Below are 19,359 nucleotides of genomic sequence, written 5' to 3' on the forward strand. Positions count from 1 at the left end.
CTCATTTAGAAACTAGATCACCTATCAATAACTGGGCTTCTACTTTTTTTTCACAACAATTTTACAAGCTAAGAGCTGTTATCCTACCTCAGCTCATTTCGAAGCCCAGCCCTATCTAAGGTATATTACCACCCCCAGAATGCGACCCACACCAGCCGACTAACACCCAGGTACCTACTTATCGCTAGGTGAACAGGTACAGCAGGTGTATACCTGATGTACTTGTGTCCATGTATTGTTTGTAATGGCTTGATAAAGCTAGCTGGGGAGCGAAACGTTGCCACAATAAAATGTCACATTAGTTGCACTTGTGTCCTTTTACTTTACATATTGTCGGTAATTCTACCAACATTAATACAATACGAAAAGAGCTTCATTGACTTGAGACTTAGGGAGACTGACACCGGTCAATCACTCTATCATGCTGAGGAGCCACATGTGTATGGTGCATCTAACAAAATAAGCAGATTGAATATCAAAATGGTATACAATACCGACAGGTTGGTAGGTAAGACACATAGGCAACAGTTAGGCATCTTTATTCCGAAACGTTTCGCCTACACAGTAGGCTTCTTCAGTTGAATACAGAAAGTAGGCAGGAGCAGCAGAGATGTGAAGACGATATAATCAATCCATCACCCTTGAAGACGTAGTTTTGAGGTTGTCAGTCCCTCAGCCTGGAGAAGAGTTCTGTTCCATAGTCTGAAACAATGTGAAGATCAAGTATGTATGTATAATGTTCGCCAAGACCGTAGTCCTGGCACGGGTCTCAATCTTGCGATGACCCGTCTCTGGCTCCCGAGGGAGAAGATCAAGTGACAATGTGGAGACTTATATACTGTCCAAAGGAGAGGTGTAGCGTAGAAGAATGTAATCTCTGAGATCTAACCATTCTCATTTGAAAAAATTGTCCAAGGTGTTTTCTCTTCTTTCTCTTGGATGATGTTTTCAAGTAAGAATAGTTAAATATGAGAGGGACGTGACCTCTCAGTGGTTACATTATTTCTTCTACTACTCTACACCTCTCCTCCGACAGTATATAAGTCTCCACACTATCGCTTGATCTTCACATTGTTTCAGACTATGGAACTCTCCTCCAGGCTGAGGGACTGACAACCTCAAAACTATGTCTTCAAGGATGATGGACTGATTACATCGTCCTCACACCTCTACTGCTCCCATTTGAAGACTTGTTTTCTTCGACCGAGAATTCTGTGATATCCGCCACTAGAAAGGGAGTTTGAAAAAAACACCAGCAACTGTTTTCCAAGAACACAGTCATCAAAGCGCAACTTGAAATTTTTGATCAGCTTCTCAATGAAATAGACATATTTAGTAACTGTTTCGTCATTACGTTGCTCCAAAAGTCTGGAGAAATGTAAAAGTTCCAATTTCTCCTGAAGCTCGCGGTCCAACTAGAACACTCTGAAGTCCGGATTCGGACCGCGGGCGCCAATTGAGTAGCCCTGATATAGAAAGCCGCTTGTTATGCAGAGCATTTCTGGCAGATTAGGTAAATTTTGTCCCAGGATGCGACCCACACCAGTCGACTAACACCCAGGTACCTATTTTACTGATGGGTGAACAGAGACAGCAGGTATCTTAAGGAAACACGTGCTAATGTTTTCACCCACACTGGGTATCGACCCCCGGATCTCAAAGTGTGAACTGAGTAGAAATAAGTCGCTTTGTCTGACTTTTTTTGGGGTTATCCTTGGTAATTTACACATATGTTACTATGTATGATAATCTGTGTAACTGTATTTATGTGTACCTGTACCTAAATAAACTCACGTACTTCTTTGGCCAGATATGGGCAATATTTCTCTCCTCCTCCCGGTACATCGGGAAGCAGGACTCGAATTATTATAATCATGGGGGAGCGATAAACCTGTAGGGGCTATACAGCGCCTGTATGGGAGGGGATGGAAGGTATTCAGGCTCAATTCAGAGGACTGGAGCACAGATCCAATTGGTTTAGAAAAACACATAAGCAAACACTAGGACATATTTATTAGAAAATGTTTCGGTCCTGGGACCTTGATCACTTCTAAGACACAGGTTGAAAGACATTTTATATATAGGCAGAAAGTGTCTTTCAACCTCTGTATGTTAGAAGTGATCAAGGTCCCAGGACTGAAACATTTTCTAATATGTCCTAGTGTTTGCTTACGTGTTTTTGTAACCAGGTTGTCGGTATTTATTACCAAGGTTTATACCACAGATCCAATTGCCTAGATCAAGAGCCCCTCACCAGCATCAAGGAACCTCCCTTGAGGGAAGCAGAGCCAGAAGCTGCATCAGCAGTCAGTCACCCTTACTAACCCAGTAAGAGTAAGAGTTGTCTGTACCTGCTACTGTAACTGTCTTGTACCTGGTGTACCTAACTGCCTGTACCTAGTGTAACACTGTACCTGCATCACTGGAGGCTTCATGAGTCCTTTGTAATCTGTGGAACATTAGTCATGTGGTACCTGCGTGGTAAACCTTGTGGTAACTTGTTGAAGCATCAGCTGTGATGCTGTCATCTGCTGCTTGATGTCTTCCTTCAGAGATGCTGTGACAATTTTTCAAAGCTTTTTCGTTCCAGAGAATTTGAGCTGCTCTTACCTTGGATCATACCTTATAACTTTTACCGACCTTTTTTTTTTTGGGGGGGGGGGTTATCCTAGGTAATTTACACTATATGATAATTGTACTTGAGTGTTTATTTTTTATAAATGACCATAATTTTTAAAGGGGTGGACCGGTAAGCCAGCGGAAGGCCTCGGTCAGATGACCAAAAGCTCCAAAGGCGGGTCATCATCTGACTAAGACCCGCGTCAGGAAACATTTGTCCTGTTAAACCATACCCCCGGCCGGGGGTATGGTTTATTTGCAATCGTGTCATTACGATTTCTTAAGTCATTTGTCCTGTTTCCTGACGAACCTTACCTAACCTAACCTAACCTTAAAGCAACTTACTGGTTAGAAAAGTTCACTTAAAGTTTATACACGAGAGTTTTCTGGAAGTGTTCACTTCATCAAGGTTTATATGTGAAAGTTTTATGTTTCCTTCCCCTCAAGGAAGGTTCCTTGATGTTGGTGAGGGGCTCTTGATTTAGGGAATTGGATCTGTGCTCCAGTTCCCCGAATTAAGCCTGAATGCCTTCCACATCCCCCCCCAGGCGCTGTATAATCCTCTGGGTTTAGCGCTTCCCCCTTGATTATAATAATAATAATGTGTTTCCTTCATGGTTTATACACGAAAGTTTTATGTACATGTTCACCAAGGTTTATACACATTAGTATATATTTAGAAATTTTAGCATACATACAGAGGTACAAAAAAATACAGGTAAGAGCAGCATGCCAAAGCCACTTATATGCATAGCATTACGGGCTGGCTTAAAATTAACTTAAGATTAACTAAGCAATGATGAAATCAGTGATAAAACATTATTGTAAACAGATAACTATAAAGCACAAATGAGTATTACAAAGACAGGTCATATGGTTGCATACATTGCTGTACATTCAGTAGAATGGAGTATTCTGTTAGGTAGTGTATTTAAAAAAATAACAAAGTTAGATTGGGTCCTAGGTTTAACATTTATGTGATATAATTGTGAGTAACATTTAGGATATACAATTTATAAGGTTCAGTTATTCAGTATTTATTTGGTTTTGAGTGAGTAAGTGATCATTGAGAAGAGACTTGAATTTATAAACAGGTAGTGTTTCTTTTATATTTACAGGTAATGAATTCCAGATTTTAGGGCCTTTTATGTGCATTGAGTTTTTGCATAGCTTGAGATGGACACGAGGAACATCAAAGAGTGATCTGTGCCTTGTATTATGGTCATGTGTTCTGTTGAGGTTGGCAAGGAGATGTTTGAGGGGAGGGTTAATATCAGAGTTAAGTGTTCTATGTATGTAATAGGTGCAGTAATAAGTATGGATGTTTTATATGGTGAGTAGGTTGAGTGTTTTGAATTTTATGTGCATATGAATTGTGGACCAAGATCAAATGTTTTTTTTTTTTTTACTGAAGGGAACAGCGCTGTATAGCCCTTGTGGCTTAGCGCTTCTTTTTGATTATAATAATAAAATTTACTGAAGGGAAGGACTAAACTGGAAGAGAGTCCTGCAGCACCTGGAAAATGTGAGGAAATCAGGTTTGATCCAAGGAAGGGGAGATCAGATTCAATTCCTTGGATGAAGAGCCCCTCACTGGCCCCAGGGCACCTCTCTTGAGGGTTGAAACTGATGAGCTTTAGGTACAGGTACACAAAAACAATTATCATACAGTTTAACATACATGTACATTACTTAGGATAACCCCAGCAAAAGTCACAATGAGTTATTTCCACTGGGGTCCTGGAGTTTACCTGGAGAGAGTTCCGGGGGTCAACGCCCCCGCGGCCCGGTCTGTGACTAGGCCTCCTGGTAGATCAGAGCCTGATCAACCAGGCTGTTACTACTGGCTGCATGCAATCCAACGTATGAGCCACAGCCCAGCTGGTCCTTGTAGTTCTACTGAAGAAAATCATTGTCACTGTTTAATAATTAAAGATTTTAATGAAAACTACAAAATTACATTGTTAAGAAGTTGAGGGTCACTTAAGTAGAGTATTGGTAATTATAAGTGAGTGTGTGTACTCACCTATTTGTGGTTGCAGGGGTCGAGTCATAGCTCCAGGCCCTGCCTCTTCACTGATTGTTACTGGGTCCTCTCTCTCCCTGCTCCATGAGCTTTATCAAACCTCGTCTTAAAACTATGTATGTGTATGTGTACTTACCTATATATATATATATATATATATATATATATATAGGTAGTAGGTTGGTAGACAGCAACCACCCAGGGAAGTACTACCGTCCTGCCAGATGACTGTGAAACAGAAACCTGTAACTGTTTTGCATGATGGTAGGATTGCTGGTGTCTTTTTCTGTCTCATAAACACACTAGATAACAGGGATATCTTGCTACTCCAACTTACACTTTGGTCACACTTCACAGACACGCACATGCATATATATATACATACATCTAAGTTTTTCTCCTTTTTCTACATAGCTCTTGTTCTTCTTTATTTCTTCTATTGTCCATGGGGAAGTGGAAAAGAATCTTTCCTCCGTAAGCCATGCGTGTCGTATGAGGCGACTAAAATGCCGGGAGCAATGGGCTAGTAACCCCTTCTCCTGTAGACATTTACTAAAAAAGAGAAGAAGAAAAACTTTATAAAACTGGGATGCTTGAATGTGCGTGGATGTAGTGCAGATGACAAGAAACAGATGATTGCTGATGTTATGAATGAAAAGAAGTTGGATGTCCTGGCCCTAAGCGAAACAAAGCTGAAGGGGGTAGGGGAGTTTCGGTGGGGGGAAATAAATGGGATTAAATCTGGAGTATCTGAGAGAGTTAGAGCAAAGGAAGGGGTAGCAGTAATGTTAAATGATCAGTTATGGAAGGAGAAAAGAGAATATGAATGTGTAAATGCAAGAATTATGTGGATTAAAGTAAAGGTTGGATGCGAGAAGTGGGTCATAATAAGCGTGTATGCACCTGGAGAAGAGAGGAATGCAGAGGAGAGAGAGAGAGATTTTGGGAGATGTTAAGTGAATATATAGGAGCCTTTGAACCAAGTGAGAGAGTAATTGTGGTAGGGGACCTGAATGCTAAAGTAGGAGAAACTTTTAGAGAGGGTGTGGTAGGTAAGTTTGGGGTGCCAGGTGTAAATGATAATGGGAGCCCTTTGATTGAACTTTGTATAGAAAGGGGTTTAGTTATAGGTAATACATATTTTAAGAAAAAGAGGATAAATAAGTATACAAGATATGATGTAGGGCGAAATGACAGTAGTTTGTTGGATTATGTATTGGTAGATAAAAGACTTTTGAGTAGATTTCAGGATGTACATGTTTATAGAGGGGCCACAGATATATCAGATCACTTTCTAGTTGTAGCTACACTGAGAGTAAAAGGTAGATGGGATACAAGGAGAATAGAAGCATCAGGGAAGAGAGAGGTGAAGGTTTATAAACTAAAAGAGGAGGCAGTTAGGGTAAGATATAAACAGCTATTGGAGGATAGATGGGCTAATGAGAGCATAGGCAATGGGGTCGAAGAGGTATGGGGTAGGTTTAAAAATGTAGTGTTAGAGTGTTCAGCAGAAGTTTGTGGTTGCAGGAAAGTGGGTGCGGGAGGGAAGAGGAGCGATTGGTGGAATGATGATGTAAAGAGAGTAGTAAGGGAGAAAAAGTTAGCATATGAGAAGTTTTTACAAAGTAGAAGTGATGCAAAGAGGGAAGAGTATATGGAGAAAAAGAGAGAGGTTAAGAGAGTGGTGAAGCAATGTAAAAAGAGAGCAAATGAGAGAGTGGGTGAGATGTTATCAACAAATTTTGTTGAAAATAAGAAAAAGTTTTGGAGTGAGGTTAACAAGTTAAGGAAGCCTAGAGAACAAATGGATTTGTCAGTTAAAAATAGGAGAGGAGAGTTATTAAATGGAGAGTTAGAGGTATTGGGAAGATGGAGGGAATATTTTGAGGAATTGTTAAATGTTGATGAAGATAGGGAAGCTGTGATTTCGTGTATAGGGCAAGGAGGAATAACATCTTGTAGGAGTGAGGAAGAGCCAGTTGTGAGTGTGGGGGAAGTTCGTGAGGCAGTAGGTAAAATGAAAGGGGGTAAGGCAGCCGGGATTGATGGGATAAAGATAGAAATATTAAAAGCAGATGGGGATATAGTTTTGGAGTGGTTGGTGCAATTATTTAATAAATGTATGGAAGAGGGTAAGGTACCTAGGGATTGGCAGAGAGCATGCATAGTTCCTTTGTATGAAGGCAAAGGGGACAAAAGAGAGTGCAAAAATTATAGGGGGATAAGTCTGTTGAGTATACCTGGTAAAGTGTATGGTAGAGTTATTATTGAAAGAATTAAAAGTAAGACTGAGAATAGGATAGCAGATGAACAAGGAGGCTTTAGGAAAGGTAGGGGGTGTGTGGACCAGGTGTTTACAGTGAAACATATAAGTGAACAGTATTTAGATAAGGCTAAAGAGGTCTTTGTGGCATTTATGGATTTGGAAAAGGCGTATGACAGGGTGGATAGGGGGGCAATGTGGCAGATGTTGCAGGTGTATGGTGTAGGAGGTAGGTTACTGAAAGCAGTGAAGAGTTTTTACGAGGATAGTGAGGCTCAAGTTAGAGTACATAGGAAAGAGGGAAATTATTTCCCAGTAAAAGTAGGCCTTAGACAAGGATGTGTGATGTCACCGTGGTTGTTTAATATATTTATAGATGGGGTTGTAAGAGAAGTAAATGCGAGGGTCTTGGCAAGAGGCGTGGAGTTAAAAGATAAAGAATCACACATAAAGTGGGAGTTGTCACAGTTGCTCTTTGCTGATGACACTGTGCTCTTGGGAGATTCTGAAGAGAAGTTGCAGAGATTGGTGGATGAATTTGGTAGGGTGTGCAAAAGAAGAAAATTAAAAGTGAATACAGGAAAGAGTAAGGTTATGAGGATAACAAAAATATTAGGTGATGAAAGATTGGATATCAGATTGGAGGGAGAGAGTATGGAGGAGGTGAATGTATTCAGATATTTGGGAGTGGACGTGTCAGCGGATGGGTCTATGAAGGATGAGGTGAATCATAGAATTGATGAGGGGAAAAGAGTGAGTGGTGCACTTAGGAGTCTGTGGAGACAAAGAACTTTGTCCTTGGAGGCAAAGAGGGGAATGTATGAGAGTATAGTTTTACCAACGCTCTTATATGGGTGTGAAGCATTGGTGATGAATGTTGCAGCGAGGAGAAGGCTGGAGGCAGTGGAGATGTCATGTCTGAGGGCAATGTGTGGTGTGAATATAATGCAGAGAATTCGTAGTTTGGAAGTTAGGAGGAGGTGCGGGATTACCAAAACTGTTGTCCAGAGGGCTGAGGAAGGGTTGTTGAGGTGGTTCGGACATGTAGAGAGAATGGAGCCAAACAGAATGACTTCAAGAGTGTATCAGTCTGTAGTGGAAGGAAGGCGGGGTAGGGGTCGGCCTAGGAAAGGTTGGAGGGAGGGGGTAAAGGAGGTTTTGTGTACGAGAGGCTTGGACTTCCAGCAGGCGTGCGTGAGCGTGTTTGATAGGAGTGAATGGAGACGAATGGTTTTTAATACTTGACGTGCTGTTGGAGTGTGAGCAAAGTAACATTTATGAAGGGGTTCAGGGAAACCGGCAGGCCGGACTTGAGTCCTGGAGATGGGAAGTACAGTGCCTGCACTCTGAAGGAGGGGTGTTAATGTTGCAGTTTAAAAACTGTAGTGTAAAGCACCCTTCTGGCAAGACAGTGATGGAGTGAATGATGGTGAAAGTTTTTCTTTTTCGGGCCACCCTGCCTTGGTGGGAATCGGCCAGTGTGATAATAAATATATATATCCACTTCTCCGAGGCTATGGGTCCCACAATTTACACCAGAGGTGGACCCCATTATATATATAAATATATATATATATATATATATATATATATATATATATATATATATATATATATATATATATATATATATATATATATATATATATATATATATATTTTTTTTTTTTTTCAACAAACCGGCTGTATCCCACCGAGGCAGGGTGGCCCAAAAAGAAAAAAAAAAGTTTCTCTTTTTAAATTTAGTAATTTATATATATATATATATATATATATATATATATATATATATATATATATATATATATATATATATATATATATATATATATATATATGTATATATTTATTTATTTATTGCAGTCTCAGTGATCTGCAGTATTAGATGCAATTTCCAAATAACTTAAAGTATTAAGTTCACAAATAAGTTTGTGTTAGAGAGGTACTTCAGTGCTGGTGAAGGGTTTTTAATCTAAGGAATTTGAGTTACCCTTCCCTTCGATGAAACCTGATTACTTCACATTTACCAGGCACTGCATAACCCTTAGATTTTAGCACTTCTTTGTGAATACAATAATTTGCAGTCAAATTTATTTTGTCAATGAAATTTGAAAACATTACCTTTTTTCTTGGATTTACTTGACTTCATTGAAGTTATTAAGGTATTCTTTATATGACCCTTCATTCTAACCAATGTATTAATTGTTTGTAAGACCACTTAAACCTTACAAATATATTAATTCTTTGTAAGACCACTTGAACCTTACCTAGGCATTGATTCTAAGGGTTAATTTACTTTTGTTACATTATTTATTTAGATAAGCTGTGCATGGAGGTGCCTCGATGCCAGTGAAGGGCTTTTGATCCAAGGGCTATGTACCACAGTGTAAGAGTCATCTGCCACAATGTAAAGGTCATGTGTTACAATGTAAGAGTTATGCTCCAAGGCAAAAGAGAATTGGCACCACGAAAAAACTAAAACACTTGTAAAAAATAAATATTTCTGTGAGAAGCCTTTCAGTAAAAATGCTGAATGTAGATGAACGGTCCAGAGAACCGACAAGTTGATAAATTAATACAGGGAATTCTTCACTTGCCTAACCCTTGGTCATAACCTACTTCCACATTGGACAAATGTGATACCACCTACTACTACTGCACCTCTCCTGCCTACAGTACATAAGCTACTTCTTCGCACATATGCAGTATTCTTTTCAAGATTGATGGACTGACCACATCGACTCAAGGCTGAGGGACTGATTACCTCATTCTCCTCCTGTTCTTCATCGTTCTCCTTTGTATGGACTGATGAAGCCACTGTGTGGTGAAACGTTTCCTCATTAAAGATACCCAAGTGTTGCACATGTGTCTAATTTATCAACTTGTCAGTTCTCTGAACCATTCATCTACATTCCTGTCTGACACAGCAACATCTTGGGATCTTAATACAGGGAATTCTTCACTTGCCTAACCCTTGGTCATAACCTACTTCCACATTGGACAAATGTGATACCACCTACGGCTGCTGCACCTTTCCTGCCTACAGTACATAAGCTACTTTGCACATATGCTGTGTTCGTTTCAAGATTGATGGACTGACCACATCGACTCAAGGCTGAGGGACTGATTACCTCATTCTCCTACTGTTCACTGCTGCACCTTTCCTGCCTACAGTATATAAGCTACTTTGCACATATGCTGTGTTCGTTTCAAGATTGACAGACTCACCACATCGACTCAAGGCTGAGGGACTGATTACCTCATTCTCCTACTGTTCTTCACAGTTCTCCTTTGTATGGACTGATGAAGCCACTGTGTGGAGAAACGTTTCCTCATTAAAGATACCCAAGTGTTGCACATGTGTCTGATTTATCAAAAATGCTGAATAGCAGAGTTTTTGCAACTATAATATTTTGTATACTGTACATATTTAACTCCCATTTTGTCAGGTATAATGTATGCTGCTTGTAGCTTCCTTCGTCCAGCATGGGTGACCTCTCGTAATACTCTCAAGAAATATTGCACTGAAGTGCCTGCAACACCAAAGAGAAGGAAACGGGTTTTGGGATTAATTGGAAAGATCTCTGGTGGTGTAGTGGTGGCAGTGCCAACAGCTGGTGGCATATACTATGCTCTCAGTGATGATATTACCAAGAGGCAGACCAGAGTCACTGTTGAGGGAATTGGAAGATTCTTCAGGTAAAACCCCTTCAAATGTTTTGTAACTTTATTCCTTAATAAATACTTTTTTTATAAATGCAGTTGTTTGTATTTCTCAAGCACTTATACTAAATATTTTTTATCCATGCTCTCAGATACTGTACATCCATCCAGAGTGCATTGTCACTGGAAATGTTTAACAACTATGATAAGAAGCTTTGATATTAATCTGAAGCTCTGTACATGGCTCATCTAGGTTTTGTGCTTTATTCTGAATGTAATAACAATTTTGATGTTAAACTATTTAGTCCCTACAGACTTGATTGTTTACTCTCTTCCACTTATATTTTCTGCCTTTCTGTTGATGCTATTTCTAAAATTAGGACATTGTGGATTGGTATGACTATTTCGCTCGACTACCAGTGGGCGATGTATGGTCTTAATACAGACAGTGATGAATATGAAAAGGCAATGTCTAAAGCTCACCAGCGTTCAGCAGAGCGTATATTGGAAGGCTGTCTCAAGGTACGTTTTCTTCTGTGGTTGGCATTTTTTTTTTTTGTGAAGTGTTCTGAAATAAATTTATATACAGTAATACAATATTTGAATATCAGTACAGTGGACCCTCAGTTAACGACATTAATCCGTTCCAGAGAGCTTGTCTTCAACCGATTGTGTTGTTATCTCAATTAATTTTCCTCATAAGAAATAATGGAAATCCAATTAATCCGTTCCAGACACTCAAAAGTACAGTGGACCCCCGCATAACGATGGCATCGCATAGCGATTTTTCCGCATAACGATTACTTTTATCGCAAAATTTTTGCCGCGCATACCGATTAAAAACCCGCATACCGATTTTCGTCCGAGACGCGTCCAATGTGCCCTCACATGTGCCGGCCGTCCCATTGTTTACCAGCCAGCCTCCGCGGTAACATCCAAGCATACACTCGGAATATTTCGTATTATTACAGTGTTTTCGGTGCTGTTTCTGGAAAATAAGTGACCATGGGCCCCAAGAAAGCTTCTAGTGCCAACCCTGTGGTAAAAAGGGTGAGAATTAGTATGGAAATTAAGAAAGATTTTGAAGGGTTTGGGGCTAACCCTGAGAAGCCTATGCCAGTTGTGGAATCCATTGTGCCTACTTCAAAGATTAAGGAAATGTGTGCAGAGTGGGTTGAACTGCAAACCTTTATAGATGAAAATCACCCTGACACAGCTGTTGCAAGCCGTGCTTGTGACTATTTCAATGACAATGTTATGGCCCATTTTAGGAAAGTCTTGAAGGAACGGGAGGTACAGAGCTCTATGGACAGATTTGTTGTGCGACAGAGGTCCAGTGACTCTCAAGCTGGTCCTAGTGGCATTAAAAGAAGAAGGGAAGTAACCCCAGAAAAGGACTTGCTACCTCAAGTCCTAATGGAAGGGGATTCCCCTTCTAAACAGTAAGAAGATAATGCTCTCCCCTCCTCCCATCCCATCAATCATCACCAGATCTTCAATAAAAGTAAGTGTCATGTAATTGTGCATGCCTTTTTCAGTTTGTGTGTATTAAAATTAACATTTCATGTGGTAAAAAAAATTTTTTTTCATACTTTTGGGCGTCTTGCACGGATTAATTTTATTTCCATTATTTCTTATGGGGAAAATTCATTCGCATAACGATTATTTCGCATAACGATGAGCCCTCTTGCACGGATTAAAATCGTTTAAACCATACCCCCGGCCGGGATTGAACCCGCGGTCATAGAGTCTCAAAACTCCAGCCCGTCGCGCTAGCCACTAGACCAGCTAGCCACAGCCTTGTGGCTAGCTGGTCTAGTGGCTAGCGCGACGGGCTGGAGTTTTGAGACTCTATGACCGCGGGTTCAATCCCGGCCGGGGGTATGGTTTATTTGCAATCGTGTCATTACGATTTCTTAAGTCATTAAAATCGTTAACCGGGGGTCCACTGTATTAAACAAAATAATTTTTTTACATGAAATAAACATTTCCCTACACAGAAAACAATGAGACATGCAGAATAAATACATTAATAATTAATAAAATGACACTTAGCTTTATTGAAGACGTATTTGATGAGTGATGAGATGGGAGGAGGGCAGAGGATGGAGGAGTTTACAATTGTTTGGAAGGGGAATCCCCTTCCATAAAGATTTTAGGTACCAAATCCTTTTCCAGGGTTACCTCCTTTCTTCGTTTTTTAATGCCACTAGGGCCAGCTTGAGAGTCACTGGACCCCTGTCGCACCAAAAATCTGTCCAGAGAACTCTGTTTCTGGCGTGTCTTTAAGATTTCCCTAAAATGGGACACGACATTGTCATTGTAGATGTTACCAGCATGGCCTGCAACAGCTGTGTCAGGGTGATGTTCATCCATAAAGGTTTGCACTTCAGTCCACTTTGCACAAATGTCCTTAATCTTTGAAGAAAGCAACTTCTTCCATCTCTCTTCCCCTTCCTCTGAAGGAAATTCCTGAGCTGTGGTCTGTTGCTGTTGCACCTCAAGCTCTTGCAGCTCTGTAGTGGTTAGCTCTTCATTGTCATCCTCCACCAACTCTTCCACATCCTCGCCACTAACCTCCAACCCCATGGACTTCCCCAATGCCACAATAGATTCCACAAATGGCATAGGCTCCTCAGGGTTAGCCCCAAGCCCTTCAAAATCCCTCTCTTGTACACATTGTGGCCACAATTTTCTCTAAGCAGACTTCAAAGTCCTGCAAGTCACTCCCTCCCAAGCCTTACCTATAAGGTTTATGCAACTGAGGATACTGAAGTGATCTTTCCAGAACTCTCTTAGGGTCAATTCAGTGTCTGAGGTCACTTCAAAGCACTTTTAAAACACTGCTTTACTGTACAGTTTTTTGAAATTTGAAATGGCCTGCTGGTCCATGGGCTGGAGGAGGGAGTGGTATTAGGGGGCAAAAATTTCATTTTGATGAAACTAAACTCCCCACAATTTGCTCTTCCAAGTCTGGAGGACGAGCAGGAGCATTGTCCATTAACAGGAGGCACTGGAGTGGCAATTTATTTTCCAGGAGGTATTTTTTCACACTGGGGCCAAACATGTCATAGAACCAATCGAGGAAAATGTCCCTAGTGACCCATGCCTTACTGTTTGCTCTCCACATCACACACAATTTAGTCTTGATGATGCTGTATTTCTTGAACACTCTGGGAGTTTCAGAGTGATACATGAGTAAAGACTTCACTTTGCAATCCCCACTAGCATTACTACAAAACATGAGAGTTAGCCTGTCTTTCATAGGCTTGTTTCCTGGGAGTGCCTTTTCCTGCAGAGTAATGTAGGTCCAGTTTGGCATTTTCTTCCAAAACAGGCCTGTGGGGGTTTTAATTGTTCAGCCTCTATGTACCCTTTAAAGTCCTGAACATATTTTTCAGCCACTTTTTTGTCAGAACTTGCAGCCTCACCATACCTTATCACACTGTGCATGCCACTATGATTCTTAAATCTCTCGAACCAACCTTTGCTGGCCTTAAATTCACCAATATGAGCACTAGTTCCAGGCATTTTCTTAATGAGATCATCATGCAGCTGCCTTGCCTTTTCACATATAATTGACTGTGAAACACCATCTCTTGATAATTGTTTCTCATTGATCCACACCAACAACAGTCTCTCCACATGTTCGAGTATTTGCGATCTCTGTTTTGTAAGCACATTTGCACCTTTTGCAACAATAGCTTCCTTGATTGCCTTTTTGTTGGCCAAGATAGTAGTGATGGTTGTATGGGGTTTGTTATATACAACCTGGTCAGCTCAGAGACGTGCACTCTACTTTCGTATTTTGCGATGATCTCTTTCTTGAATTCAATAGTATTTCTCACCCTCTTTACCACAGGGCTGGCATGAGAAGCTTTCTTTGAGCCCATGGTGGCTTATTTAGCAGTTAAAACCACTAAAAACAGTGGAATAATATAAAATGTATGGCATGTATGTGTAGAATCGTCCTCACTGGCTTGTAAACAATGGCACACTGGCTGTACGTGGAGTGGCCAGGCCACTCAGGCAGCGCGGACACGTTCGGGACGAATGACTTTAACCGAGTTCTTTGTCGTTAACTGAGCCTATATTTTGACAAAAAACGTGTCATTATCCGATTTTTACATTATCTGATGACGACGTTAACTGAGGGTCCTCTGTAGTTGTTGTTTTATGCAGCTTTTGTGTAATTTGCATTTTATTTTTCTATACATACATGCAGCATAACACATTTTAATGTAGTGTTTGAATATCTTGGAACATAGCCTCAATATTCCCATCCAGTGGTTCATTCCAGCAACACACTTTTTGCTGATTAGTGAGACCTATGGATGCTTTCCCCCTGTTCTGTCTACTCAGTAAGAAGGGTAGGAATGCATCTGCATCCACAGCAATATTACCATTAGGTAACATTCCAGAGGAATGGCAAAGTGCTGACAATATGGTAAGACACAGATTGCAATCTATATAGATGATGAAGCGATTTGTAGTGAAAAGGTGTACCAGTGAAGACTCCTTACCTGTCAGCATTATACTCAGTATTAAGTTACATACTGAGTTGTCATTGATGTCCTAAACTTTTGCAAAAGAATTAACTCTGCCACTCTTCAACAGAATGGAGGTCTCTACATAAAGCTGGGCCAGGGTTTGGTGTCTATGAATCATGTGTTGCCCAAGGAGTATGTAGACACACTCAGGGTGAGTGACTATGATGTTGTACCCTCTCAGAACCTGTCTCCTTATTCTTAAGGCACAATCCATAAATTTTGCAAATTCGTGGATTTCCCTATATAGTATAGATCTCATAAAATGTTTGTAAAATGAGAATTTTTTTTTTTATCATGCTCATTTTCTTTTGACTTCATGTAAGACCCCAAAGAATTTAATTAAAATTGTGCTAACTTGTTTTTCCCATTCTTCTTTACACTTTCTTATACAGGTGCTCCTCAACTTATGATGGTTTGACTTAAAATAGTACGTATTTCAGATTAATGATTACCCAGCATGAAGGCAGCATGTCTGTAACTTCTATTCATTTAATTACTTCTCAATGCTACTGATATTTAGTTAGTTACAGTAATTATTTGTTTATTTACTTATTCAATGACAGTAGTTATTTATTTACTATGTTTAGTATTTATTTAGCATATCATATTCATATTCGACATACGATACTTTTGACTTAAGAAGGGTTTGTCAGAACGTAACCCCATCGTAAGTTGAGGAGCACCTGCATAGATCTCAGTACAGTGATACCTTGGGATATGAGCTTAATTCGTTCCAGAAGGCTGTTCGAGTGCTGATACCGAACGAATTTGTTTCCATAAGGAATAATGTAAATTAGATTAATCCGTTTCAGACCCCCAAAAATACACTTACAAATGCACTTACATAAATATACTTACATAATTGTTTGCATTTTGAGCTGTTCGTATCCTGAGGTACCACTGCATTATTAAGATTAGAGCAGTTGTAATGACGAATAATTCAAAGTGTGAAAAAAAACATCGTTATACAAACATTTATTGATATTTGTAGTTTGTGGATTGAGCATTTTGCAGTACAGTGTTGACAAGTCAAACATACTTGAACAAGCTCAGTGCACTTAGTACTTATCATTATAGATTCATACCCAAAAAAAGTATAAATAATATTTTAACAAAAATGTTTTATACACTTTGTAAATTTTTGCCAGTAATATTTTTTAATACACTTGCAAAGATATAACAACAATTGAATAAAAAAAGTAATAAAGCACTAATTTATAAAGTGCTGTCTGCTAATGAGAGCCATGGGAATTTAAGTAGTGGATTGAAGTGTAATAAATAATAACAGTGAGTGAGAAACCACTTTGAAAGAAATACGTACAAATGTAAGAACACAAGAATGGAGGAACACTTCAGTAGGCCTACTGACTCGTGTAAGGCAGGCCCTTCTTAAACCCAACCCTTTTCACTCTTATACAGCGGTACGTACCTTGGGTTACGAACACCTCAGAACTTGAACAATTACGTAAGTGTATTTATGTAAGTGTTTTTGTAAGTGTATTTTTGGGGGTCTGAAACAGACTAATCTAAATTACATTATTTCTTGTGGGAACAAATTCGTTCAGTATCAGCACTCGAACAGCCTTCTGGAACGAAAAAAGTTCATATCCTGAGGTACCCCACTGTATACTTGTTTAACCTACTTTTTGTGCTACTGAAGGTGCCAGCCTCATTTACTGTACTCTACCTGTCACCCTGCCTCGGTGGGAGACGGCCAACTTGTTGAAAAAAAAAAAACCTGGCAGATTGTCCCACTATCCACAACTTTTTTTTTTTTCAAACCAGTATTTTCCTATATCCCTTCTAAATCAGAATTGATGAAACTTTAATCCATTGTTTTGAGTTATTTCTTAGATATCCTCAGCACCTTAAGTATGTGTCCATTATTTACACCTGTCTTACATTTCTATACTTATGTCATATCTCCCTTCATTCTATGTCTTACATAGGATGTAGGTGAAAGGTTCTCAGTCTTTCTTTGCATGAAAAATTCCTTCTGCAGTGGAACAATTCTGTCATCCTTCTCAGTATGTTCTCCAATACATGTATATCCATTCTGTGGTATGGGGACCAGAACTGTTGTACATAATCCAAATGAAGCCTTAGCCATACTAATGATGCATAGGGCTGTAGAATAACTTTTGGACTCCTGTTATTTTTTTTTAACGAATCAGATGTATCTCACCGAGGCAGGGTGACCTAAAAGGAAAAATGAAGTTTTTCTTTTTAAATTTAGTAATTTATATGAGAGAAGGGGTCACTAGCTCCCTGTTATTTTTTGCTTGATATAAATATAAGATATATATATATATATATATATATATATATATATATATATATATATATATATATATATATATATATATATATATATATATATATATATCATATATAAAGAAGAAAATTGTCAAAGTGGGAAGTCTGAATGTGCGTGGATGTTGTGCAGATGATAAGAAAGAGATGATTGTGGATGTTATGAATGAGAAGAAGCTGGATGTCCTGGCTTTAAGTGAAACAAAGCTGAAGGGGGTGGGAGAGTTTCAGTGGAGAGGAATAAATGGGATTAGGTCAGGGGTTTCAAATAGAGTTAGAGCTAAAGAAGGAGTAGCAATAATGTTGAAGGATAAGCTATGGCAGGAAAAGAGGGACTATAAATGTATTAATTCAAGGATTATGTGGAGTAAAATAAAGATTGGATGTGAAAAGTGGGTTATAATAAGCGTGTATGCACCTGGAGAAGAGAGAAGTGTAGAGGAGAGAGAGAGATTTTGGGAAATGTTGAGTGAATGCGTGGGGAGTTTTGAATCAAGTGTGAGAGTAATGGTGGTTGGGGATTTCAATGCTAAAGTGGGTAAAATTGTTATGGAGGGAGTAGTAGGTAAATTTGGGGTGCCAGGGGTAAATGTAAATGGGGAGCCTTTAATTGAGCTATGTGAAGAAAGAGATTTGGTAATAAGTAATACATATTTTATGAAAAAGAGGATAAATAAATATACAAGGTATGATGTAGCACGTAATGAAAGTAGTTTATTAGATTATGTGTTGGTGGATAAAAGGTTGATGGGTAGGCTCCAGGATGTACATGTTTATAGAGGGGCAACTGATATTTTTTTTTTTTATTATCACACTGGCCGATTCCCACCAAGGCAGGGTGGCCCGAAAAAGAAAAACTTTCACCATCATTCACTCCATCACTGTCTTGCCAGAAGGGTGCTTTACACTACAGTTTTTAAACTGCAACATTAACACCCCTCCTTCAGAGTGCAGGCACTGTACTTCCCATCTCCAGGACTCAAGTCCGGCCTGCCGGTTTCCCTGAATCCCTTCATAAATGTTACTTTGCTCACACTCCAACAGCACGTCAAGTATTAAAAACCATTTGTCTCCATTCACTCCTATCAAACACGCTCACGCATGCCTGCTGGAAGTCCAAGCCCCTCGCACACAAAACCTCCTTTACCCCCTCCCTCCAACCTTTCCTAGGCCGACCCCTACCCCGCCTTCCTTCCACTACAGACTGATACACTCTTGAAGTCATTCTGTTTCGCTCCATTCTCTCTACATGTCCGAACCACCTCAACAACCCTTCCTCAGCCCTCTGGACAACAGTTTTGGTAATCCCGCACCTCCTCCTAACTTCCAAACTACGAATTCTCTGCATTATATTCACACCACACATTGCCCTCAGACATGACATCTCCACTGCCTCCAGCCTTCTCCTCGCTGCAACATTCATCACCCACGCTTCACACCCATATAAGAGCGTTGGTAAAACTATACTCTCATACATTCCCCTCTTTGCCTCCAAGGACAAAGTTCTTTGTCTCCACAGACTCCTAAGTGCACCACTCACTCTTTTTCCCTCATCAATTCTATGATTCACCTCATCTTTCATAGACCCATCCGCTGACACGTCCACTCCCAAATATCTGAATACGTTCACCTCCTCCATACTCTCTCCCTCCAATCTGATATCCAATCTTTCATCACCTAATCTTTTTGTTATCCTCATAACCTTACTCTTTCCTGTATTCACCTTTAATTTTCTTCTTTTGCACACCCTACCAAATTCATCCACCAATCTCTGCAACTTCTCTTCAGAATCTCCCAAGAGCACAGTGTCATCAGCAAAGAGCAGCTGTGACAACTCCCACTTTGTGTGTGATTCTTTATCTTTTAACTCCACGCCTCTTGCCAAGACCCTCGCATTTACTTCTCTTACAACCCCATCTATAAAT

At 39.8% G+C, this 19,359-nt stretch overlaps 1 protein-coding gene across 10 annotated transcripts in view; it reads left to right on the forward strand.

Moving 5' to 3' along the window:
- Positions 1-2,214: 2,214 nt before the first annotated feature.
- Adck5 (aarF domain containing kinase 5) overlaps positions 2,215-19,359 on the forward strand; it is a 72,116-nt gene continuing 54,971 nt past the window's right edge. For 2 of the 10 annotated variants that reach the window (XM_053776162.2, XM_053776169.2), the window contains exons 1-4: positions 3,831-3,952; positions 10,358-10,607; positions 10,952-11,093; positions 15,189-15,272. In XM_053776162.2, coding sequence (XP_053632137.2) covers positions 3,838-3,952; positions 10,358-10,607; positions 10,952-11,093; positions 15,189-15,272 — 591 coding nt within the window. In that variant the 5' untranslated portion in view covers positions 3,831-3,837. The other 8 variants (XM_053776166.2, XM_053776164.2, XM_070086695.1 and 5 more) reach the window with 8 other exon arrangements.

The sequence above is a fragment of the Cherax quadricarinatus genome, chromosome 19, assembly GCF_038502225.1.
Source record: "Cherax quadricarinatus isolate ZL_2023a chromosome 19, ASM3850222v1, whole genome shotgun sequence".
Lineage (NCBI taxonomy): Eukaryota > Metazoa > Arthropoda > Malacostraca > Decapoda > Parastacidae > Cherax > Cherax quadricarinatus.